This window comes from Nipponia nippon, unplaced genomic scaffold, assembly GCF_047370975.1.
Source record: "Nipponia nippon isolate SJK-2023a ecotype South Korea unplaced genomic scaffold, ASM4737097v1 scaffold_31, whole genome shotgun sequence".
Taxonomy (NCBI): domain Eukaryota; kingdom Metazoa; phylum Chordata; class Aves; order Pelecaniformes; family Threskiornithidae; genus Nipponia; species Nipponia nippon.
Window position 1 is genome coordinate 5159427 of NW_028262349.1, and position 25465 is coordinate 5184891.

At 59.8% G+C, this 25465-nt stretch overlaps 1 protein-coding gene across 1 annotated transcript; it reads right to left on the bottom strand.

Annotated features, from left to right (window-relative positions):
* Positions 1–1346: 1346 nt before the first annotated feature.
* Positions 1347–23623, bottom strand: ONECUT3 (one cut homeobox 3). Its single transcript, XM_087769366.1, has 2 exons — positions 22594–23623; positions 1347–1639 (listed from the first exon to the last, which is right to left on the bottom strand). Exons 1-2 carry the CDS (start codon positions 23621–23623, stop codon positions 1347–1349), a joined length of 1323 nt encoding a protein of 440 aa, XP_087625492.1.
* Positions 23624–25465: the final 1842 nt, after the last annotated feature.

Below are 25465 nucleotides of genomic sequence, written 5' to 3' on the forward strand. Positions count from 1 at the left end.
TCTTTTCCCACCGTACACCGACGTTGGTTCCCAGGAGGGAATTTTTTGTTGTTGTTGGGTGTTTTTGGTTTTGTAATTTCTTTGGTAACAAAGATGAAGGAGGGGGGTGGGAGGGGGCAATAGTGTGTGTCGAGGGGTGGATGGGGCGAGACACAAAGCCAACAAATCTGCTTTGTCTGAGTCCATTCCTCAACCGAAAAGTGAACCAGAAATCCAGCGGTGAATGGTGGAGCCAGTCACCAGGACAGATCAGATCCTTCGCTCCAAGTCTCTCCTCCCGTCTCCTTTCAAACAATTATTATTTTTAAATACCCGATTTCTGTAGCTAAAATGTGCTTCTTTGACCTGCTTGGGCGCCAGGCGACGCGGTGCAGCCGCGGCCCCCCTCCAGCCGCGGCGCTGGGGGATGCTCGGGCGTGCGGAAGCGGACGGCCACGGCGAGGCTTCTCCTTTGCCGTGGAGTTTCTCTGGGAGGGATCCGGGGACGGGTGCTCTCGTGGGTCAGGGTGCATGTGTGCATGGGGGGCTGGGGGATGTGGGTGCTCTTGGGGGTGTCCGGGGGGGTGGTGTCGGAGGAAGATGCCTGTGGAGGAGACTGGGGCTGCAGGAATGCCCTCAACCAGGTTCTCAAAACCTTCGAGGGAGAGAAACGCCTGTGTGTCAATGGCAGAGAGAGGGTCTGGCTGCCTCGGGGAACCCCGCTGCACCTCAGGGGGGGAAAAAGCTTCAGCAGCCAGAGACCTGGCAGGATCCTGGGGTCACCCTCCAGGCACACGGGGAGCATTTTCCCTGCTTGTCCCCCTTTGAACCATGGGGGGTTTGACCCCGCTTCGGCAGGGTTGTGTCAGAGCCCACCCCATGACTCCACTTCTTGTATCTCCCCCACCTTTACCCCTCCACTGTGGGAGCCGTAAGGGTGGCTGTGGCAGAGATCAAGGTTGGTGGGGTGGTCAGGGGGTGCCCCTCTCCTCAAAGACCCTGGTGGGCAGGTGAAGACAAGGTTCTGTAGTCCCCGAGGACCAGGGATGCTTCCAAACAGCACCTCACCCTCTCCCTCCATCCCACATCATCCCTCGCTCCACAGGGGTTTCCTCCGAGCCCTCCCGGGGACGGAGCTGACCTGGTTTCAAACCCTTTCCCTGCTCCATGAGCTGGGAGGACGTGGCAGCAGGATGTGGCATGAGGCCCACGTCCAGGGGTGACACCCGGCTGAGGGTTTGGGAGGCTGATGGACCTGCAGCATCCAAAAGCACCCACCCCGGTCAACTCGGGGCACGTGTGTGAGTCTGGGGTTGGCTTTGTCATGAGGAGGATGTCCGGGAAGGGGCAGGGAGGGCTGGGGGACATCATGCTTTGGAGAAAGTGCTTGTAGAAGAAGAGGGGACTCCGGGGTTGGCGCCTGGCTCCTCCTGCCAGCGGTTCATACACCGCCGGCGGGCATTCATGAAGAAGTTGCTGACGGTGTTGAGCTCCAAGCCCAGCTGCTGCGAGATGGTCATCTGCATCTCCTTGGATGGGCGCTTGTTCTCCTTGAAGATGGCGATCAGGGTGCGGCGCTGGAGGTCCGTGAAGACCAGCCGCTGCTTCTTGGGCTGCAGGCTCCTGTCTTTCTGCTGCTCTTGCTCTTTGCGTTTGCAAGCTAGATGTTCAAAAGAGAGAATAGGGCCATTAATTGGTGCTCACCACCCTGGCCCGCTTGCAGGTTGCCTGAGTGCCTCCCAAAAACCAGGCCCTTCCCTCCAGTAAACCTGCTGCCTTTGTTGCCCACCACTCCCTAGGCTACCTCCCTCCTCTTCCTCCCTGTGCCTCCTGAGCGTCTGCCTCTTGCGACATCAGCATGAGAAAAGCCTGGGTGAAGCCCATCACCTCTTCAGATGCTCAGGAAAAGCCCAAGTCTCAGCATCTCCAGCTGACCCTGGGACCAGAGACCGAGGAAGCGCCTGGGCTGACTCTGCTCCCACAGCCTGGTTATTGGGACCTGCTCCATCCCTAAATTTTGGGGTCAACCATCAGCCTCCCTCCCTTGCTGCACTCTGGCGTGGTCTCCCTCGCCTTCTCATCACCCCTGGAGGAGTCAGGAAACTGGTGTCTCTTGGCCATCACGTCCAGCTGCCACCTCCGAAACACAGGGAAGGGCTGGGGACAGGGATGTTGTGAAAAGGCCGGTCTGCAGCCACCACGTCCCACGGCAGACAGCCTGGAAGGACCGTTCGTGGTTCCACCTTCTCTGGGAAGGGGTTTTCCTGCTTCCGGAGGCTGGAACAGCCTGAACCACCAGGAAGGTCAGCCTCCCCTGCGTGCCTTTGCTACCGGATCCTCTAGCACACGTGTCAGGTTGAGTCAGCACCGAATTAAAACCCTTCCCTACAGATTTGGCTTGAGCGGTAGGTCAGGACAGAGGTGCCGTCACACAGGCACAGGCTGCCCGGAGCCAGGAAAGGCCCCCTGACACCGCCACGCTGCGTGCAAGCGAGGGAGGGAGGTGAGTACGCACCTTTTGTTAAATATATGAATTTTTAATTGCAGGAATATTAAGCGTGCTGTTGGTGGAAGGGGTGAGAAGAGGAGCCCTTTGCTATGATATTTTTCTAGAAAATCATAGAATAGCTGAGGTTGATGGAGGTTGCTGGTCCAGTTCCTTACTCAAAGCAGGGACGACCTTGAAGCTGTCAAGGTTAGAGCAGGGCACTCAGGGACTTCGCTAGGTCAGGACTTGGCCAGGCATGTGCAGGCACTGCGGGAGTGCAAGATGCCCACGGGCAAGGCAGGGTACGGATCTGGCCCTCCAAGGCTGGGGACACACCATTTCCTCCTGGAAAGCTCAGAAAAGAGTCAGGAAACCGTGGGCTAAAGACTTTCCAAGGAAAGCCCCACTCTTGCCCCAAACAGCGGCAGTTTTCAGTCTTTGGGGTTTCTTGGTTCGGATCTTCCAAAGGATTTTGCAGGGAGGGCGCAGGTCCTTTGAGACATTCACTGTCGGAACATTGCTGGATGACAGATTTCAACTTTCTTCTCTCAGGCACTTCCAGGAACCTCTTTGACCTGGTGCAGAGACCTTGGAGTGGCCAGAGGCCAAGGCCGAAAGCCACTGCCGCCACGATGGGACAGCATCTTGGGTCCACGGGACAGGTATTCCCCTCAGGCTAACTACCTGCCTGCGATACAAAATGCACCTCCACGGCCAGGCTGAGTAAAAGGGCAGGCAGCCATGTAGCCCAGGAGAAACGGGAGGGTGTTTGAAGTCACTTCATCCTCACTAGAGAACAAGGAAGGTCTTCCTCTGATTCTTCTTCAGCTGGCCTGCACTATGAGTCCTCTTTCTATCACCTTGAACTAACAGAGAAGGATGATATCCACCCCTTCCACCCAAAACTGGGGAGATCTAGAGCTCAGTGAAGCAGATAATTTATCCGACAAATTTAGCCTTGTTCCCCCAGCTGCTGGGCTCGGTCCTCGCCCCGTCCCCATGCCGGTGGTGGGAGCCATCAGTTCTGCTCCCGCCGGGGCAGGGGACAGGAGGCACCAAGCTGGGCACAACCGACCACGCTCAGTCAAAATCAGCCGTCCCTGGTAAGGACGGTTAGTGGCGAGCCTTCCCCTCCCCTTCTCCCTCCCAGGCAGGTTTGGCTGCACGCCACCATCCTTAGGGACAAGGGCCAGTCTGAGCCCTGGTGGTGCCGGGGGACCCTGTCCCGGGGGTACCTTACTCAAACAGCCAGCAGAGAATGGTTTAGTGGAAACCTACCCTATGACCATCAGATGCTTGCAAAAAGAACAAACAGAAAAAACCTTTATAGAAAATTTGACTTTTTTCCAGACATGAATTAAAAAAAAAAAAAAAAAAAAAAAAGACCCCCCCCAAAACTCCCCCCAAACCAAACAACAAACAGAAAAAGTCCCCCCCACACCGTACGTGCACATTTGGAGCAGCATGTCTTCACCCTGCCGGACCCCTCGCCCGCCTGCCGCGCACCCTCCCGGCGCCCCCCCGGCACGCTCGGCCCTGGCCCCGGGCCAGTGGCGCGGGTGGGACCCCGTGTCGATGGTGGGCACCTCGCACGCTCCCTGTGAGCGCCTGCTCTGCCTGGATGGCACTTATACTATCTTCCTCTACCACATATACACCAGGTACATACAGATGTGTGTAGGTACGTGTAAATACATCCATACCCCATGGGACACGCGGGGTGATGTGCTGACCCAGCTGTAACCCCAGCAAAGCCACTGGGATCCAGGTTATCCTCTTGCTCTCCTGCCTGCTGGCACCCAGTCCCACCAGCGGTGCTGGCCAGCCAGCCTGAGACCCAGCGTTTCAGCTTTTCAACCTCGCATTCCTACCCCCCCCCCCAATTCAATTTTTAGGAGTAATCACTACAAACTAGTCGCCCAGTAACAACTCAAAGCTCTGAGGCAAACACTTGGGTCTTGCTGGTAAAACTGTGATCCAGCATTTAAACGGGAGCCGAGTATTGCTTAGCCAGAGGTGACACCCTGCTCCGCACCCCTTGATACCCCCGTTATTTTTGGCCTGCAACGCCAGCGGTGGACGCATCCCACATTTCCTGTGCTCGTTTGTTTATTTATTAATTTCTTTTTCTGCTGACACAGCCCAACACCCCTCTTCCCCAGTTCAATCTAATTACAGCTCCGCACAACAGAAATCGATAGTGACGCTGGTCAGATCTATTTACGGCAGCCATCAACCCCCCAACGGAGGATCTTTTTCCTATTCCCCATCCCCCAGGCGCTGCTTTCCCAGGCAGGCTGGCGGTGGCCATCCCTGCGTCCCCGCAGGCGATGGGAGCCGGAGACGGGGAGGGCAGCCGGGGGCACGGCTCTGACTCCCACCTGGGTCAGCATCGGGTGAGGGTTTTTCCTTTGTGCTTCAAAATCCCTTTTTTCCCCCAAGTCCCAAGATCCAAACGACCCATCCTTGGCTTAACGCTGTTCTTTGGCCAGGTTTCTCCGGGGTCTCTGAGCCTGGCCGCAGTCGGTGGGGATGGGGACACACTCCAGGGCACTTCCACCCCTGCCTCTGTGGTATCTCCCCAGCAAATGCCCAAAGCATGGGATTTATTCCCCGGCTTGTCCTGCTCCCCACTCCTCCTGGGGCACAGGAGACCCTGGTGGTACCAGGACCAACAGTGGGAGAGAAGGACCGGGGTCCCCCGTGGCCAGGGGGGATGCTCCGATGGCCAGCAAGGGGTTGAGCTCACCCACAGTGGAGGTCTTTCTCTCCTCTCTCCGTCTCTCCCCAGCTCATTTCACGACACCTGCACCTCCGAGACCCCCACGGCTCCGCCAGCCCTGGCTGAAACCAGCCCACAAGTGCAGGAGCAACAAGGAGGCAACGCCAGACGCAGCGGGATGGGGTGATCGCATGGACCCCCTTCCTCCTGGACACCGGGCACACAACCCTAGCGGTATTTCGTCCCTAAGGTAGCTGACCTGGCTGCGGAAAAACCACAGGGAGCAAAGGAAGGAGGAACCTCGGGCGGAAAAGCAGGAGGAAAGACCTCTGAAAGCAGCGGCATCCCACCCGCTTCCCCCAGAGGATTTCTGCTGAGGGTTTCTGCCTCCCTGGAGACTTATGTCAGAGGGAGCGTGTTTTCCTTGACTTAACCTTGACAGCTCAAAGCAAAATATCTCCCAAATCATCTCTAAAGGGACATAATAGAGACAATCAAATGGCTGCTGTTCAGAAGCTGCGATTATGCCTCGCAGCGTGAACTCCGCGAAGCATTTAACTAATACCTGATGGCTTTGCAGGCTTCCACAGCCTGCGAGACGCTGGTTTCTCTATTATACCCGCAAACCCCTGTTTTCTCAGCCCCAGCGTGCTCTCCCTCTCCATTCACTTGCAATACAACCTGTAATTTTCTGCCCACTTTGCTTAAGTGCTGGTGATTTGTTGAAATCACAAAAGACAGCCAGGGGCTTTCAGAGCCAGCATGCTGGCTGTAAGCGAGGTTGGGGGGGGGAAAACCGACCAGCTTTTCTCTTTTTCTCCCTGTCAAATCGGCTCGCAGCGGTGCAAGGGGACCCAGGAGCATTTCGGGGCTCCAAGGGAGGTGGAGGAAGGGATGGAGAGGGGGTACCTGGATGCGGTCGGCCAGGTCAGGGCAGGTTTCGTCGGTGCAGAGGTGGGACGGGCTCGTTTCACTGGTGGGCATCAGGTGGGAAATGGCCCTGAGCAAAGCTGGCTTCTCTCCATGCCTTCAAGATGGGTCTAGCCCCTGGGCTGCCTCAGTTTCCCTCTCTCTTCGAAGGAGCAGAGGGATCTCAACCTGTTTCACAGAGAAGGGGGGCCTGGGTGTAGGGTTGTGCAATGGGTGTTACTGGTTTAGACCCTGCCCTGATATTCTGGAAGGTTTTGGGAGCTGCAGCTCTGAGCAAACTGGGATGAGCCCAGCACCTCCCAGAGCAGAGCAGTGTCTGATCCTGAGCTGAATTAACCTCATGGCATCTGCTCCCCCAACGCTGGAGCAGAGTCTGGACCGGGGATCGGGGACTTCATCTGCAAAACAGAAATCCTTTGGTCCACAGCTGGACCCGCCGGGATGCTCAGAACTGGGGCAACTTAGTAACCGCAAGAGGTTTGTTTGACTTTTTTTTACATTGTAGGAAAAGAGCCCGAAGAGATTTGTCACAAATAGACTTCTCCAGGGGAAATTTGGGTCTTCTCTAGCTGGGAAGACTCAGTGCTGACGAGACAGTCAGCAGTGTACAATGCAGGAAGAAAGAGGGCTCAAAAACCAAACCCCAACTTTCTTTTTGCCTTTTTTTTTATTGCTGAAACCTCATTTGACTCCAAAAACTAACGAACACACAGGCAAAGGAGATGAAGTGTCAAGCACACAACCGCTGGGGCAGAGCCTGCCCCGTGCTGCCCATCCCTGCAAATGCCACCCTGCAACGCTGCAACTCTGCAATCTCCCAGACTTCAGTAGAACACGATAAAAAAAACAACCTTCTGGGCTCCAAAACCTGTGGGGATTTTGACCGTTGTGGTCCCGCAGCATCCGAAAGCTTTGAATCACACTGTAGTAAAAACTGCCGTGCTCTAGAAACCCACAGGTTTGGAAAACCGTGTGTCAGAGGCCATCCAGAGCCTGCGAGATGCGGTTAGGAGCTGCAACATGTTTGCAAAGCTGCAGCCTCACGGTCCTGCTGGGTCCGAGTGACACGGTCCAGCCAGAGCTCCCGGCCTCGCGCGTGTCCCTGTGCCACGTGGCCCTGCCTCGGTGGGGCCAGGCTTCCCCGCTGGCGTCCCTGGGAGCTGCCAGAGGATGAGTCCCGAGGCCCGGGGAGAGCCCCTGGTCATTGGTATGCAGCCAGCACGCTGCAGGGTGAGCCACTTCCGAGCCCAGCAAATTAAATCTTCCTCTGAGTGCTGCAAATGAGGAGATGAGATGAGACAAAGCACTCGCCTCCGCGTTGCTGAGTGCATCTTCCTTCCCTCGCGAAGGGTTTCGGTGACTCGTTCCAGCGAGCGGCTCCGATCGACGCATTCAGGGCTGCGAGGCATCACCAGCCGCCCGCACTGATGTCCCCGGCCCATTCCCCAACAGCCCAGGGGCTTTCAGAGCCGCGCAGGTTGGCAGGCGGAGGGAAGGGAAAAGGGAAAGCGCAAGGCCCCGGTCCTCCGCTTGAGTGACAGTGGTCCCTCTAGAGAGGGGGATTCGGCTGGGACCGGCAGAGGCTGGAGGAGACCAGCAGAGCCACCCAAACGCTCAGCAGAGCGGCGATGCCAGCCCCGCGGGACGCCTCGTTTTGCCTCTCCTGCACTTCCCAAGCTTTGTCTGTTTTTTCACAGCGTGGCATTTTCTACTTTTCCAGTGCTGAAGCCGGTGAGTGTGGTCTGAGGGCGGGTGAAGGGACACAAAGAAGCTGCGGCGGCTGCAGGTGTGCTTGGCTCCATCCCTCCATGTTTGCCCTGTTTTTATTCTTGTCCGGTAAGGTGCCACCGGCCCCACCAGCGCCAGCCCTGGGCCGAGTCGGCTGCATCAGACCCCTCTCATGGACACAGAAATACACAGTTTCAGAAGACTTAGAAGTGTGGGTTTGTTGTTAAAAGCATTTCCTTTCTGCAGAGATTTGTTTTTTCAGTCACTTTTCTGGAGATTTTCGTGAAGGGAGACCTGGTGCCCCGCTCCGCTCTCCCCAGCACCCAGGCGAACTGGGCTCAACCCCCGGCTCTGCCATCACGTCTGCTGGCAAAGTCGCTTCCCCAGTTTGTCCCATTTCCTCCCTTTCTAGGCCTTTTTTTGCACCAGGGTCAACTGCTTCTTATTGTCCCAGTGGAAACCACTGCCGTCACAAGCTGCTCAGTGCTCATGCTGCCAGTGCAGCCCGGGACCGGGTCAGCTGCCTGGTGTGAGGCAGGGCCGGGCAGAGGAGCCCTGGGAGCCCTCCCGGCTGCTCCGTTCTCCTTACTCTTCTCCCGAGTCATTGCCACTTAGTGTGACGAGAGCAAATTGGTGCTAATGAAGTGCTGGAGTCAGGCAGCGCAGCAGGCAGAAGCCGGCAGTGCCGCGAGCGATGGCAGCGGTAGGGGAAGGTCATTGCCTTCTGGGAGAGAGGGAGGATGCAGGGATGGTTTGGGGGAAGCAGCTGGAAACCCTCCAACCCCTGAAATAAGTTTTCTTTGGCGTCTGCGACGCTTGTGCTCAGCTTCGGCGCAAGAGCCCCAGCTGCAGAACCCAGGGGGAAAAAGGGAGTTTGGAGTTCGATTCATGCCACGATGACAGGGAGAACCAAGTAACGCCGGACAAGAAGCCTCCCCCGGGAACCTGGGGCAAGTGACACCCCTGTGACCCATGCAGCTGTGGGTCCCGCGCAGTCCACCTCCAGCCTCGCTCCTTCGCACAGGAAAGGAGCAGCAAGGATCTGCCTTTGGCATCAGCACGGGCTACTGCTAAGTGACTCCCATCAGCCCATTCCTGTCGGGCTCCTCCTGCCAAACTCCCGCTGCCTTCACCAGCTCCCAGGCCTGGCTCTCTGAGCGGGGACGATAAACAAATTCAGCAATCAATGAAGCGTCTTTCATCAGAGCGCATATTGCTCCCGAGCCGCTCTCGGTGGAGAGAAGGTGTCCACAGAAGGCCCGGAGCCGTTATCAGCCAAGGACCATTTGCTGGAGAGGAGAAAAGCACTGGGGGGAAAAAACCCTAGTTTTCTGCATTTCCTGATTAAATCTGGTCTCAGGTGGATTTATTGGGTGTGAGATGGGAAGCTCCCTTAGGGTTTGGCCAAGTCAATTCTCGGATGGCTGCCGGCTTTCTTGCTCCGCGGTGCCATGAAAAACAGGAAAATCTGTAATCCTCCAGGCCTGGGTGTTCACGCTTTGCTTCACCAGGGTTTGGGACCCTCCGACGGGCGGCGGGAGGGCCCGAGCGGGGACACGGGTTGCTCTCAGGTTATCCCTTCGCTCCAGCAGCGCGTCGCAGGGGGGAGCTTCCGGATCTGAGCCCTTCCCTGCTGCCAGGCCCCACTCCAGGCGGCCTTGGCGCTCTGAAGGCGATTTCCAGCCTGACCTTGACGGGTGACACAGCCCGGCTCCGAGCGTAACCCAATTCCCCGGCTATTCACACCCAGCACGAAGCCGGCGTGGCGTGTGCCCGGGCTGGTCACCACACGCTGAGGAGGGGTCTGGGGACAACGGCAGGGCCGGCCGCCCCGTTTTCCCGCTCAGGGGGAGCTGGGGGCTGCTCGGGCGGCAGGGCCGAGGCGGAGCAGAGGGGACGCCCGGGCCCACGGCCTCGGCAGCCGCCGTCGCCCGGCGAGGCCGACCCCACCGCCCCGACGCCATTTTGGAGCGCTGGTCCCTCCCGGTGCCCTCCCGCACGGCAGGGAATGGTTTGTTCCGCCCCCCCCCGCCCCCCGCAGCCACCATGGGCCGTCCCCGCCGCGCTGGCGCCCCCCCGCGGACGGACTGGCGCACTTCCCCCCCCGGGGGGGGCGGTCGCAGTGGTACTGCCCAATGGCGCCTTGCAGCCTCCCCCCCCGCCATGAGGGAGATGGGCCATTCCCGCCCCCCCTCCCCCCCGGCTCAGCGCGATGGGCCGTTCCAGCCGCCCCGCCACAGACGGAGCCGGAGCGGACCACCCGCGTCCCCGGGGGGGGAACGGGGCCAGGCAGCTGCGGGAATGGCACCTCCCGGGCCGGCTGCGGGGCGGAGAACCTCCGCCTGCCCCATCACTGCCCCACGGCTGCCCCATCACTGCCCCATCACTGCCCCACAGGTGCCCCATTATCACCCCCTATAGTGTCCCATCGCTGCCCCATCGCTGCCCCATCACAACCCCATCGCCGCCCCATCGCTGCCCCACAGGCCGTCATCCCCTCCCGCTGCCCCCCGGGGCGGCTCATCCCGTCCCCCCACGCGTGTGTGGCTGGCGCGGCTGCGGCCGGCGCTAAGCCAGTGACTCTTAATACACCGCTCCGGCGTTATTAGTTCAGCTCCCAAGGTATTTCCCGGAGTAATTGCACTGATCTGCCAGGGATTACGCGCTGCCGCCGTAACGATGGATGATGTTTTAATTCCAGCCGGGCACCTCCGGGGAGGGCAGGCCAAGGACCGAGACCCCCGAGCACCGGGAGAGGACGCACGAGCCCGGCTGGACGCCCTCGCCACTGGCGTGGGAGGAAGGGGCTGCCCGGGCGCAGGCAGCAGCACCTGGGAGGGATTTTAGGGTGAGGAGCAGCCAGAAGCCCGGACCCCGCTGGGCGACCGAGCGTCAAGCGATTCCCTGGCTGGGAGGCCAGGAATGACGGGCTCCCGGCACCGGGACATCAGCAATCCCAGGTGGCTGGGGTTCAGCATCCCCCCATGGATGCCCCCGAGCGGCTGGGGAGGGCCCTTCCCAACTCCCAAATCACTGCTGGGCGGGGGAACGACCACCTGTGTGTGACCACCAGCTGTGCCCGCTGTCGGTGCCCCCAGGTCCTGCTCCCCGCCCCTCGCCAACCCCGTCCTGCCAGGAGGAAAACTCCCGCAGGAAAAGGGCTTTTGCTTCCTCCCATCCGAACACCGATACCTTTAAAAATGACCCCCACGCAGAGCTGTTCCTTCTGCTAAAGCAGCAATTAATCATGGCAAGTATGGGATGGATTTGTAATCAGCTCCCCCACCGCCCACCGCCCCCATTTCACAGCCCTGGGTATTTTTCCTGCCCCCCCCCCCCCAATGCGTGGGGATGGGGCCGGGGCCGGCGCAGCCCATTGATCCTGCCCGGTCGATTTTATTGAAACTCCCACGAGTGGCTTTAACTGCGTGTTGGATATTGCTGGCACATCAGTTTGATGGCTACGTGACTGGCGGGGAGCTCGCGGGTTTGCAGGGAGGGAGGCGAAGGGGAAGGGGCTGCGGGAGGGGGGGGATTAATCCCCATGGATCTGGGTTATTCCCTGGGTTGTTCCCTCGAGCTGCCTCTCCCCAGGGGCTTCTGCCCGAACGTGGGAGAGTGAAAGGTAATGGCACGGCTTGAGGAGGAGTGTTTGAGGGGTTGTTTAAAGGGAATGGTTTCTCTTGGCCAGTTTTCATTGCTGGCTGGGAAAGGGGCTGTGGGGGGCAAAATGGGCTGAGAAAGAAAGGAGGAGAGAAAGGGGGGGGAAAAGAAGAAAAAATGAAAAACAGAAAGAAAAGGGAAAAGATAAAAGGAAGAGGAAAAGGAGGAGAAGAAGAAGAAGAAGAAGAAGAAGAAGAAGAAGAAGAAGAAGAAGAAGAAGAAGAAGAAAGGAGAAGGAGAAGGAGGAGAAGGAGAAGGAGAAGGAGAAGGAGAAGGAGAAGGAGAAGGAGAAGGAGAAGGAGAAGAAAGGAAAAGAAAAAGGAAAAGGAAAAGAAAAAGGAAAGGAAAAAAGGCAAAGAAGAAAAAGGAAAAGAAGAAAAAGAAGAAGAAACAGGAAAAGAAACAGAAACAGGAAAAGAAAAAGAAAAAGAAAAAGAAAAAGAAAAAGAAAAAGAAAAAGAAAAAGAAAAAGAAAAAGAAAAAGGAAAAAAGAGAAAAAACAAAAATAAAAGGAAAAGGGAAAAAAGAAAAATAATTTAAAAATTTAAAAGAAAAAAAGAAAAAGAAAACAAGGAGAAGAAAGAGAAAAAGGACGGAAAGGAGAGGAGCGAGTCGATCCCAGCCGGGTGCCACAGCTCTGTCCAAGCCCAACGCCCAGCAGCCACCAGCCCCTTTGTTTTCCCCGCGTTCCCGTCCCCCTTTCCCTTCCCGTCTGTTCTCTCCCGGTTTTGCGGAAGGAGACAGCCAAGGGGGGGGCTCTGCCCGGTGACGGTGACGCTGCCCAGGGGTTCGCCCCCTCCCGCCACCGCACCCCCGCGTACCCGGGCTGGGCTCTGGCACCTTCAGGAGCATCAGAAGAGCCGGCTGGACCGAAATCATCCAGAGGCAGTGTAAAACCTCCATAAACACCACTGGAAAAGCTCCTGAGCAGGAGGCCGAGGGGGGCGTCTGAGCCCCCCGATTCCCCAAATGTCCCCCCGAGGTCCCTTTTCCCGGGGAGATGACAGTGCTGTAACAGCACCCTCGGGGCTGAAGATCCCGGCTCTGCCTGTATCAATTAAGCAGCATCTTCTCATGCGGAGAGCGGGGCCGATCCTCCTCCATCCCCGGGCACCTGCCAGCGGGACAACTGCCTCGCGATGGTGCCAAAAATCAAAGCAAATAAATAATCTGGGTTTTTCTTGGAGGTGTTGAAGGCAGAGGACTGGCTGGGTATCTTCAATTTAGGGTGGAAAAGGCTGTTTCAGTTTTGGGGAGATGCTTTCAGATTTTCTCCAGGATAAGCAAGTTGGTTTGAAAACAGCATTATTTTCAATAACTACTCTGATTTGGATGACTTATTTTTCAATTTCTTTTTTTCTCTTGGCATGCAAAGCATCCGATGATACCAGCACCCTTCGCCGCGTCTTTGACTCGCCTCCTTTCGCCCCATTTCTGACCCAGCCACACTGAAACCAGCTGCAAGGCAGACGCGTGTGCGAACCCCTGCCTCGCCACAAACACGCGACAGAAAGCAAATTAAACGCCCTAAATCGAGCGTGGTCCTGCTTCTGGCTGCCTGTGTGTGCAGGCAGGCGGGTGAGCGGCTTTGGGGGGGTCCGGCAGGAACCCCCTGTACAGGAGCTCCCCTGGGAATATCAGGGTAGGGGTTCACTGCCTTCTGTGTGAGAAATGTCATCAAACTCCTGAATTTTGGCCCCAAAAAAGACAACTAAAGGCAGGCATTGATTCACGGATCCATTTCCAGAGGCCTCTTCTTAAAGCCTTGGGTTCCTCTGGGTGACTTCGCAGCCCGGCAGCGTGGTGCCACTGTCCCACCCTCCCTCCTCCTCCTCAGCCCCTGTGATTTGGAAGGCAGATGGGGAAGGGACCCCCCCATCCTGGGGAGGCTTTGGAAGCACAAACCGCTGCAGCACCAACCCCAGCACTTTTTTGAGCATCACATTTCAGCCAAACTGGGCCAGATGCTGCTCCGTCCACCGAGCAACCACTGAGCAAAACCCAGCGGGGATTCATCCCCCATCCTGGGGTGTAATTTATCCGGGGGGATGCCAGGTCTGGGGCAGACAAGGGACCCTCGAAAGATGGGAAAGAATACAGAGTAGAGCCAGATCTCCAGGGAAATTGCAAGGGATGGGATGCTGCTTGCAGGCACCGGTGTCGTTGCCACGCGCTGCTGCGCTCCCCGGCCCTGCGACAGGCGCTGAGCGCCGGGGTCTGCGGTGCTCTGTAGTGGGAGCAGCCTTTGCCGGCAGCGGAGCAGAGCTGTTGATATCTCTGTCAGCCCCTGATACCATCGCCCGTCAGCAGCTCCCAATACATTTGCAATTTTATCCCTAATGGAGAGAGTTTGCTCGTTACCTGCTCTTTATCGGCCGAGGGGAGCGTGACTCCCACAAAGGGGCATCATTTTCTGGAGCTCATCTCCCAGCTTAAAGGTTTGGCCTTTTACGTGGCATCGCCGAGTTCCTCGGCTTCAATAACCCGGTGCTGGTGTCTTCATACACTCCGTAAAACCACTGTCACCCCCACTCTTACATGTGGGGAAACTGAGGCACGGAGGGATTTTGCTCAGCTTGTCAACCCACGGCCAAGTCACGGCTGCTGTCCCTTCAGCTGCACGGTGGCACTGGGTGTGGGGAGGGGAGACGAGGCTTTGGGACATTTCCCGGTGGCCAGAGCCAGCCTGGCCGTGGCTCTCGGCTTCCCAGGGCTGTGCCCTCCCTGTGCCAGGCACTGCTGCGGGGACTCCTCGGGGAGACCATCACCTTCACCACCCTTTGAAGACCACTTTGGCACGCAGTGTTTTCCCTGATTTTGGTCCACTTTGGGTCTTTTTAGGGTCCCTGAGAGCCAAACCTGACGCGTCAGGTTCCCAGCGGTGCCCTGCAGAGCCGTGCCATGCACCGAGCCCTCCCAGCACGCCAGAAGCCCACGAGTCCCCAATATTTAGGGCTCCCTGGATTCATGCCAACAGCAGGAGACCTCGATTCTCCTCCGACCTGGGCGGGAGACAGCAGCCCCCTGCTCCCCTTGCTGCCTCCTCCTGCCGAGACCTGGGCTCAGCAGCGCTGGCTCCGTTACCGCTGCCCGTGCCAGCAACAGCAGAAAAAGCTGCAATTTGCTTTCCCTTTTTTTTTTTTTTTGTCAAGATGTCGAGGTTTTCCTCGCCGCTCTGCAAGCGAGGAGATGACGGCCAGTCCCAGCGAGTGCCTTCCCACAACCAGCCCCTGCTTTCCCCTTGGCAGGCTCCGGTGTGGGGATTTTCTGGCTCCTTCTCCGGAGCTGGGCAGAGTTGAGCCACCCCCAGCCTGCCAGGGGGGACGAGGTTTCCCAGAGCCCCAAGGGGCCTCTCCCTCTTGGTGATTTCTATACCTTGGGTTTAGAAACAGAAAAAGAAGAGGGACAATCAGAGAGATTCAGAACCGAGGCAGGACGGCGGGTCCAGGTCTCCTGACGGGGACATTGTCCAACGCAGGGCAGCGGTGGTGGCATCCCATTCCCCAGCTTAAAACCAGGCAGCAAATTCCACCCCCCCAGCTCCCCAAACTCAGCTCACGGCAACACCGAGTCCTCCTGCATTCAGAAACGATGCCGGAGAACATCAGGGCACGGTTTGGTTGGAGCGATAAGGTCCTGCGGTGCAGAGCTTGGAGGCAAAACCCCGGGGGCAAGAAGGCAAAGGAAAGGACGCTGATCCCTAATGAGGGGGCAAAAAGTTGGTACCCACAGCAGGATGGGGCCGGGGAATGCGAGCATCCTCGCTGCAGCCCTGCCCATCTCTGCCCATCATCTCTGCCTACATCCCACCCGTCGTGGGTGCCCGTGGGTGTCCGTGGGTGTCTGTGGGTGTACATGGGTGTATGTGGGTGTACATCCTCTCACCATGCGGCACCTCCAGTCCCGCTTTTGCTCCAGCAAACCCTTGCCTTCTCCATGCCTTTGCTGCACCACCTGTGAAACACCTTGAACCCCACTGAATCCCTTTTAAATAATTTCTGGACCTCCTCACCTCGCACTGCAGAAACCACCAGGACTTAGAGCACCGCTGCATATCCCTAACGGAATAAATATATGTTAAGACAGAGTTATTAAGGTCATTCTTGAAATCCTAACCATGTCCGTGCAAATGTGTCTTGATTTTAATATCAGGTTTTTATTTTTTAAATGTCCTTGCCGCTCCTTCCAGCAACGGAGAATCCAGGTTGCCTTTTTGTTTCACTATTTTTTAACAACCCCAATGTTTTAAAAATCCATCGTCCGTTTTGCCTGTCCAACCCCGCCTTGGTTTAAATCTTGCTGGAGATGCTCTACATCATTCAAGGCATTAACGAGATTTTTTGAATTTCCGTTCAATCAGCAAAATCTTGCCACTCGATGGCCACGGTCCTCCACGGAGCCAGCAATAAATGCACTCGGCTGCCAAAACCTGCTCACCGGCCCCTCAGCGCCCCGGCGCAGCCCGGCATCGCTCCCGTTGCACCCACCCAGCACCGCTTTTGGCTGCGGACGGGTGGGCTGGAGGAGAAAATTTTTGGCTCCAACTCCCCTTTTTCAGCAGTTTGCAAAGCCAGGGGCTGACCCCAAACCCTCTGTGCTGCCGTTGGTGCTGCACGAGTGGAGGACGATGGCCAAGAGCACATCCCAGGCTGATGGGACGCATCCCGGGCTGATGGGACGCATCCCGGGTTGATAGGATACAGCCCGGGCTGATCGAAGCACAGAGACAGCCTCGGCTCGATGCTGAGCTGTAGGATTTGTGCTCCTCCTGGCAGCTCAGCACCGAAAAGGGCGCTGGGGCAGAGCTGCGGGGGGGTGTGGACGCGGGAGGCAGGGCAGACCAAAGCTGCCTAATGGCTCCATCAGTATTTTGGGTGCCAGGCTCCCTCTGCCCAAGCATTTCTGAGAAACCTCAGGGAATCAGGCAGCAAGGGGGGAAAACTCTTTCCCCCCAGCCAAGAAGGTGCTGGGGCTGGGAGGTGACGGGTCCAGCTTCCACCGCAGCCAGGGAGGCAGCGATTCCCGCGGGAAACAGCCCATGCTAAGGCAGCAGCATCCCAAACTGCACCCCAAGGTCTGGAGCAGTTGGATCTCCAAATCCCCACCGAGCTGCAAAGCCCCAGCCCTTTTGAGCCAGGCTCTGGTGTTTTTTTTTTTTTAATTTTTCCTCTTATTTTTTTGTTGGTGTTGCACCTCGGCCATCGCCACCCTGCCAGGAGCCCTCGCACAAGCAGTCCCGCATGCCCGGGGAGGTTTCCATAGGGGATTTCTGCTTCCCCTACACCCAGGCGATGCTGGAGCGATGCCGGGGGAGGCGAGGGGCTGTGCCCAGGGCAGGCAAACAGGCGCCTGGGCCCTGGCTCTGCTCTCCTGCCTTCACCGTCCCTCCCCTCCCTCCGCTTTGGCAGACCCCACGTTTGTCCCCACGTTTGGCATTCGCTCGGTGGCACCGAGGAAGCCGGGCAGAGGCGGCTGCGAGGGGCGCGCGGGCAGAGCCTCCCCCGCGGCCGCTGCTGGGGGGCACGGCTGCCGGCTCCCCGGCCCCGCAACCGCCGCTGAGCAGAATGAGAAAATATTGGATTTGTTTTCTGGAGGGAAAAAAAAAAAAAATCCAATATTCTGTCTGCGATCCCAGACTCTGCGCCTGGTTATGGCAGGAAAATGCTGTAAATCTCCCCTTTCCCCACCAGCTGGGGAAGAACGACCGATTTTCTTTTAATATTCTTATTTTCTCTCCTGGTTTAAGCCCCATCATTTTGCAGGCGGCTCTGCAATCTCTTTGTTGACCAGGGCTTAAACCTGCTCTCCCGGCTCCCCCGACCCCGGAAAGTCGCCTCGCACACCCTTCCCAGGAGCTCCCAGGCAGCGGCAATGAGATTTTAATAGATGTATTTTCAAATTAGTTCTGGGCCTTTCAAGACTTATCAGTTAAATGAGGTTTTTCAAATTGATTCAAAGGTCACTCCGAGAGTTTTCTCTTCTCTGTTATCTCTCCCTTATGGTTTCAGTGGCGACTGACAGGACAGGGGGAAAAAAAAATATCGCTCCCACATTGTACGCCCAGAAAAAGAAAAAAAAAAACAACAAAAACCCACCCGAAACGTGCACCCAAAAATGAGGCGGCGGCGAGGAAGGCCCCGGCTGGGGCAAAAAGGCTCCGCTTTGGGGTTGGGGGGTCCCTGACGATGAGCGGAGCCCCCGGGGGGGGGGGGATTTGGGGAGCAGCGTTTGGGGGGAGCAGGACCCCCCCGAACACGGGTGGGTGGTACCCGGAGCTGCGGGGAGGGGAGGTTATTTCCTCCTTCGCGGGGGGGGGGAACCCGATTTAATGTTTAACCGCCGGGAGGTTTATTGGTCCCTCTGACACGCAGATTAGGAGCAAACAGGAAAATAAGCGCGGGTGGAGCGAGGCGGCCCCGCCGCGCTGATAAGGGCGCGGTGCGGGGCGGAGCGGTGCGGGGCGCGGTGCAGCTCCGCGCCGGCGGAGAAAGTGCCCTGTTATTAACGTGCTAAAAAAAAAAAAGAAATACAAAATAAAATAATAATAATTGAAGAAAAAATTGAGGAATTTAAGGAATTTTTTTTTTTTCCAACGGGGAAAAGAGGTCTCGCTCCTTCCTCGCTTGCTTTCTCTGTGTTTTCCCGCGTGGGCACCTCTCCCACCGGTGCCGCGGGGGCGGCGCTGGGGCCCGCAGCCCCAAATTCTCCTTTTTCCCCGTTTTACGGCGGCGAAATCATTCGCTTTCCAACCTACAAATCTCCCCCGGCGGCCGCGTTTTCCCCGTCGCCCCACGGACACGAGCGGCTCGAAAGCAGCGAAATCGGTCGTGATTTTCCGCCGCTCGCCCGGGCCGGAGCCGCCGCCGGGGCCCGGGGCCGAGGTCGCCCGGAGCCGGGGCCGGGGTTGGCCGGAGCCGCGGCCGGAGCCACCCCGGTGCCCGGTGGCCGCCGGCGGGGAGGAGCCGTCGTTGGACCAAAGTCGTTTGAAAAAGGCTGAAATTGAAACAAAACTCGTGAAAAAAAAATTAAAAAATTCCCGAGTTTTTACGCGGCGCGATCTTGTCCCTGATTCTGGCAATTCTGTGTCTTAGTTCGCTGTATTAATTAGCGGCGTTAATTATTAGCGTTGCCAAAGCTCTCGGGCATTTGCCTTGGCCCAGTCCCGCGATCACAGTTTTGGGGTGGTTTTGTGGTTTTTTGAACAACGACGGTTTGCGCTGTGGCGGGGGAGAAAGCGCGGGGAGGAGAGGGAAGAGAAAAGAGAAGAAAAGAGAAGAAAAGAGAAGAAAAGAGAAGAGAAGAGAAGAGAAGAGAAGAGAAGAGAAGAGAAAGAAAAGAAAAGAAAAGAAAAGAAAAGAAAAGAAAAGAAAAGAAAAGAAAAGAAAAGAAAAGAAAAGAAAAGAAAAGAAAAGAAAAGAAAAGAAAAGAAAAGAAAAGAAAAGAAAAGAAAAGAAAAGAAAAGAAAAAGGAAGACAAAAGAGGAAAGGAAAGGAAAGGAAAGGAAAGGAAAGGAAAGGAAAGGAAAGGAAAGGAAAGGAAAGGAAAGGAAAGGAAAGGAAAGGAAAGGAAAGGAAAGGAAAGGAAAGGAAAGGAAAGGAAAGGAAAGGAAAGGAAAGGAAAGGAAAGGAAAGGAAAGGAAAGGAAAGGAAAGGAAAGGAAAGGAAAGGAAAGGAAAGGAAAGGAAAGGAAAGGAAAGGAAAGGAAAGGAAAGGAAAGGAAAGGAAAGGAAAGGAAAGGAAAGGAAAGGAAAAAAGGAAATTAAAAAACGAAAATAAAAGGAAAAAACGAAAATAAAATAAAAAACGAAAATAAAACGAAAACAAAAAAAGAAAAAAGGAGAACGACAATCGGGGGGCAAAATGCTGGAGGAAAAAGAAAAAGAGAGCGAAGAGAGGGAAAGGGGAACGAAAACGTAGAAGAAGGAAACGAAGGCGCTGGGGCCGCGCCGCCCCGCGCCCCGGCCGCAGCCCCGCGGCTCCCTCCGGGCCCCGGCCCCCACGGGCGGCGAGGCCGCGACCCCGGCTCCGCGCCGCGGGAAGCGCAGGAGGAGCCGAGCCCGGGGGCCGCCGGCCCACGCGGGACCGCGCCGCCTCCCCGGCCCCCGGCGCAGCCTGGAACCCCACCCGCGGCCCAAACGCTTCACGCGATTTCCCCGAATGTCGCGGAGAGAGACGCGGTTCGGGGAAAAACACGGGAGGGTGACTCGAGTGGAAAGAGGAATGAACGCGGGGAGCCGCCGTGTCGCGAAAGGGACACAACGATTTTGTCGCCCCCCGAGAAATAATCACGAGGGAATTTCCTCGGCCGGAGTGTCGCAATAAATCCGTGGTGGGGAGGGGGTTTCCACCGGCGGGGGCTCCGACAGGGTGGGAGCGCACCCACAGACACGCAGGGCGGGAGGGCACCCAGGGACACGCAGGCTGGGAAGGCACCCACCGCCCTCCGCGGACACGCGGGGATGGGAGCGCTTCCCACACGATCCCACGAGAACGAAGCCGATGCCTTTTTCGCCCCCAGGCCACCGAGGGACCGGGATGGCGAGTGGGGAGGAGTCGCGGGTGGGTGCTCGGAGCCCCGCTCCGCCGTGCAGGGACCCCCAAAGGCGGGGTCCCCAAAGCTCCCCGCCACCCACGGGCCCACGCAGACCTCGGGGGGGGGGGGGTCACGAAGTTTGTAGAGCAGAATCTGGAGCCGGGGGGGGGTGACAGCGAGTCACGGAGATGGACGGCCCGAGGGGCCGGGCCGGGCCCCGCCAGCTGCCGCCCAGATGTTTCCCCGTGGGACCCCCGTTATTTTGCGGAGCCCCACGGGGGAAGCGGAGCCGGAGGGAGCCCGGGGCGGGCGGGAGCTGAATAATTCATCCGCGGACGGGGCGGCGGGAGGGGGAACTGGAGTGGAAAGAGGAGAAAAGCGGCGATTGCCATTTATAGGGGCCCGGCGTGTTTATTGATCCGCGATTTACTGACTCGCACTCATCCATCAGATGGGCTCCTGCAGCCGGGCGGGACCGGCGCCGGGACCAGCACCAGGACCAGGACCGGGACCAGCACCAGCACCAGGACTAGGACCAGGACTAGGACCAGGACCAGCCCTCGTCCCGGCCATGCCCCCAGTCTAACTCTTTTTTTTTTTTTGCTTGCACTGGGAGGGAGAAAAGCCGGTGGCTCCCCAGGCGGGGCAGGGGTCCCTTCCCTGCTTTCCGGGGGGGTCGCAGCCCTCCGGGCCCCCCCAGTCCCGGGGAAAGGAGGAGCGGGCTCGACCAGCGGCCCCGGGGCGGGGCGGGGGGGGGGGGGATTTGCCTGCATCGAGAGAGGCCGGGCACGGCCCCCCCCGCCCCAGCGCGACCCCCTCCCACAGAACCGAGCCGGGGCCGAGCCCGAGGGGCTTAAACCTGCCCCACGCCCGGGCTCGGGTGGACGAAACGGCGGGAGGAGAGAAACGAAAGCGGGTCCCAGCGGGGCGGCAGCGGGGCCGGGAGCCGGGAACAAAGCGGCGGGGCCGGGGGAGGCTGAGGGGAGGTCGGGGAGGCCCCCCCAGACCCTCCCCAGGGCTGGGACCCGGCCGATCCGCCCCCCCCCCCGGGCAGCGTGGGGCGGCCGCGGCCCGGTCCCGCGTGGGGAGCCGGGGTTCGGGGCGGGCGAAGTCATGGCGGGGCGCTTGCTCTGGTGGTTTGTGGTTGGGTTTTATTTTTTTCCTGTCGGCGCAGAAAGCGAAGAATTCAACCCCGTCCCCAGGAAATTTGGGGGGTTTCATTCCCGTAAATAACGCCTCCAAGGAGCCCCTGGGGCCGAGGGAAGCTCGGCGCTGGGGAATAAAAACCATTTTGGGGGAGACTCAACCTCCCCCGGCGCGGCCGGAGCAGCGGAGCGGCGGCAGCGGGGCCGGAGCCGGGGCCGGGCCGGGGGCAGGGACCCCCCCAGGGGCCCCCCCGAGCCTCCCCCGGCCCGGGCCGCATTTTTATCATCACCATCCCGGTTATTATTTCAAATTTGGGCGAGTCAGAAACCAGCCACCCGCCGCTCAATTAGCCCGAACAACGGGGGCATTAAACGGCCGATCGCGGCAGTGTTTAAATCTTTATTTACCAGAACCTTGTAAAGCCAGGAACAATTTGCATTCTATTAACTGCTTTTCAATAGGGCATCGACTGGAACTAAAAGATGCCACTACCCTGCCCTAATTAAAGAGCAACTGAATTACACTAAATACATATGAACGCTGCTCTCCTCCATAAATAACGGCGGGCTCCTCGCCGTGCCGAGCGCCCGGCGGGCCGGACTCTGCCCGGCCCCGCGGGGAGCCCGGATTTCTTTAAAATAATAATAATAATAATAATAATAATAATAATAATAATAATAATAATAATAATAATAATAATAATAATAATAATAATAATAATAATAAACCCCATACACGCGTGTTTTTCCGCCCACGGCCGCGCGGCAGGGAGGGCCGGAGCGGCTCCGGGGGCCGGGGCGGGCCGGGTATGTCCCCGCTCGGGGCTGAGCCCCCCGCCACCCCCCGGCCACGCGGGAACGCGGAGCCGCGACCCCCGCCCGCCCCCCGCAGCGGGAAGGGAGAACCGGAGCTTCCCCGGAGCGCGGCTCCGGTACCGAGCGGCGGTGCCGAACGGCCCGGGAGGGAGCTCCAGGACCGGCCCGCGGGGCCGCGGCTCAGCCCGCACCCAGGGAGCGTGGGCCGGCGGCTCTCCGGGGGTCCGCCGGTTCGGCGGGGGGGGGCACCGAGCCGGGAATCCCCGCCGGGGCTGGAGGCGGCCGAACGGGCGGCGGGGAGCGGCGGGGAGCGGCGGGGAGCGGCGGGCAGCTCCCGGCTCCCGCCGCCCGGGATCCCGCATTTCCCGCTGGCAGGAGCAGGCCCGGGGAGGGGGGGGGGGCTTCGCCTTAAGTAGAATTCCCTTCCCTTTTCTCCGAAAGGTTTCAAATCGGCTCGGGAACGCCCAGCCCCAGGCCGCGATGGCTCCCCGCCAGCGAGGGGACCCCACGCGTGTTCGCAGCACCCCCTCGCCCACCCGCCCGGCGGTGTGGGGCGGGCGGCCGTGGCAGCGAACCGTACCGTGCCCTACCTGCCAGCCTGAGCGCCGACATCCTCTGAAATTCCGGCTCCTGCAACCATTTCCACATCCTGCGGAAAGTCTCCCGGCCCGACTTGAGCTTACTCCAGGGCTTGGGGTTCCGCAGCAGGTCCGAGAGGGTCCCCTGGGATCGGCACAAGATCCTCTGGGCGAAGATAGCCTGCGGGATGCTGTAACGCTTCAGCTCGGCCGTGATCCTCTGAGCCACCTCCTTGGTGTTGATCTCCTCCACCTGCCCAGAGCCACCGGGCTGGGAACCGGTGGCCGAGGCCTGGCGATCTCGCTCGCCCAGGAGGGAGCCACCAGGCTGGGCGTGCGGGTGGCCGTGCGGGTGCATCCCGTTGAGCGGTGGCATCATGGCCGAGCTGGGGGCCGCTAGCCCCCGCGCCAGGTGCTCCTCGCCCCGGGACAACATCGCGGCGTGCGAGTCGAAGCCGTTGGGCGAGAGCATCTTCTCGTTGGGCAAGTGGCCACCAGGGCCGTAGGGGGCCAGCGGCTGCTGGGCGTTGTGCAGGCTGCCCAGCCCGTTGGGTAGCGGCGAGAGGGGCTGCCCCATGGCCGGCATGTCCTTGGGGTAGTGGCTGTAGAGGTTGCCCATGGAGGCCAGGCTCCGCTCGTCGCGCATGAGGGTGAAGCTGCCGCTCACGTTACCGGCCAGGCGTTGGTGCGGGTGATGGTGATGATGGTGATGGTGAGGGTGGTGGAACTTCTCCGAGACGGTGGAGATGGGCGGCAGGTGCTGCAGGGGGGTCAGCGTGGTGTAGGTGCTGCTCAGGCTCATGCCGGAGGGTGACTCGCAGGACATGCTCATGGCGGGGTGCAGCGGGGCGGCCAGGCTGTGCTCGGCGCGGTAGTCGCCCCCTTCCAGGATGGAAGCCATCCCCGAGACCATGGCGGGCCGGCCGTGCGGGACCAGGTTGCGGTGCGAGCCCTGCCGCCCGTGAGCCGGGCTCAGCAGCTCGGCGGGCTGCGAGTGCGGGACGCCGTGCAGGCTGCCCAGGTTCTCCATCGCCAGCTCCATGGTGGCCGCCGGGCTCTGCCGCTGCCTCGCCCGTTCGCTCGCTGCCTTCCTCCCCCACCCCCCCGCCTCCTCCTCCTCCTCCTCCTCCTCCTCCTCCACCGCCGCCCCCGCCCCCCCGGATTAATTCAGACTCCGCTCTCGGGGGATCGATCTCCCGCACCCCGCGGTCAGACCAGCATCACGCACCGCGCCCGCCCCAGCCCGCCTCGGTGCGGCTGCGGTGCGGGGGCCGCGGCCGGGCGGGGAGCGGGGAGCGGGGCTCGGTGCGTGCGGTCGGGGCGGCTGCGGAGCCCCTCGGTCGCCGGTTCCCGGCAGCCTCGCTCTGGGCCGCGGCGTGACGTCAGCGCCGCCCCGCCCCTCCCCCCTCCCCGCCGAACCGAGCCGTGCCGGCCCCCCCCCCCCCCCGGTGCGGCGGGGGGGGGGAGAGCGGAGGAACCGCACCGCGCCCGCACCCCCAACCCCCGCACTGGTGTGACCCCCCCCGCACCGGGGTGACCCCCCCGACGCCGAGGTCACCCCCCCGCACCGGGGTCACCCCCCCCACGCCGAGGTGACCCCCCCGCACCGGGGTGACCCTCCCCGTACCGGGTCCCCGCCCCCCGCAAGGGAGTGATACCCCCCCCGCACCCCGAGGTGACCCCCCGCACCCGGCTCCCTGCACGGCTGTGCCCACCTGCGCCCCCGCACATCTGGCTGCCCCCCCCCGTGAACACATCTGGCTGCCCCCACCCCTGCGTGCGCCTGTCCCCAGCGCCCCCCAACACCCCCCCCGGTGCCCCCCCCCGGACCCCCCCCCCCGCTGCCCTCATCTACCCCCCCCTCGTGTTTCCCCACGCGTGTCCATCACCACCTCTCCCCCGCGCCCCGCCCCGTTCCCGGGCAGGGGAGGCTCCCGGGGGGTGGGGGGTTGCATTGGCACGGGGGGGGGGGGCAGGGACACGCGTGGGGCGGCACACGGGGCTGGGCTGCAGGGCCCCGGGCAGCGGTGGTGAAGGGAAAAGGGGAAAAAGGAAAGAGAAAGGGAAAATGGAAAGGGAAAATGGAAAGGGAAAATGGAAAGGGAAAATGGAAAGGGAAAGGGAAAGGGAAAGGGAAAGGGAAAGGGAAAGGGAAAGGGAAAGGGAAAGGGAAAGGGAAAAGGGAAAGGGAAAAGGGAAAGGGAAAATGGAAAGGGAAGGGGAGGAAGACGGGCTGAAGAGACGACATGGGCCGGGTTTAGGCCGCCGGACGGCTGGGACCCCGTGTCCTTCCCACGCACGTTTCCAGCCGCCCCCGGCCCCGCCGCCGCGGCTGCGGCGGCTCCCAGCCGTGCCCGGTGCGCCAGGCCGGGCCGGGCGGCGCTCCCAGGCCTTATTGAATACCCCGAAACCCCAGGAATACAAATGAAATGCCCCTTTCCCGCGGGTGGGCCCCGCCGGCCCCGCGTGGGCTGCTCGGTCCTGGCCACTGCCGGGCTCCAGGCGGCTCCCGCGGCCGAGGGGGGTTGGGGCGGGCCTGGGGCTCCGGTGAGGGGCGGCGGGGGCGGGGGGCGGCGGGGCCCGGCTCCCCCGGTCACCCGCAGTGAATAACTCGGCGAGAATTAACAGCCCGTCCGAACTCAGCGCATTTTAACCCATCCCATCGCATCCCATCCCATCGCATCCCATCGCATCCCATCCCATCCCATCCCATCCCATCCCATCCCATCCCATCCCATCCCATCCCATCCCATCCCATCCGTCCCATCCCATCCACCCCGTCCATCCCATCCCATCTCATCCACCCTGTCTATCCCATCCCATCCACCCCGTCCATCCCATCCCATCCCATCCCATCCACCCCGTCCATTCCATCCCATCTCAT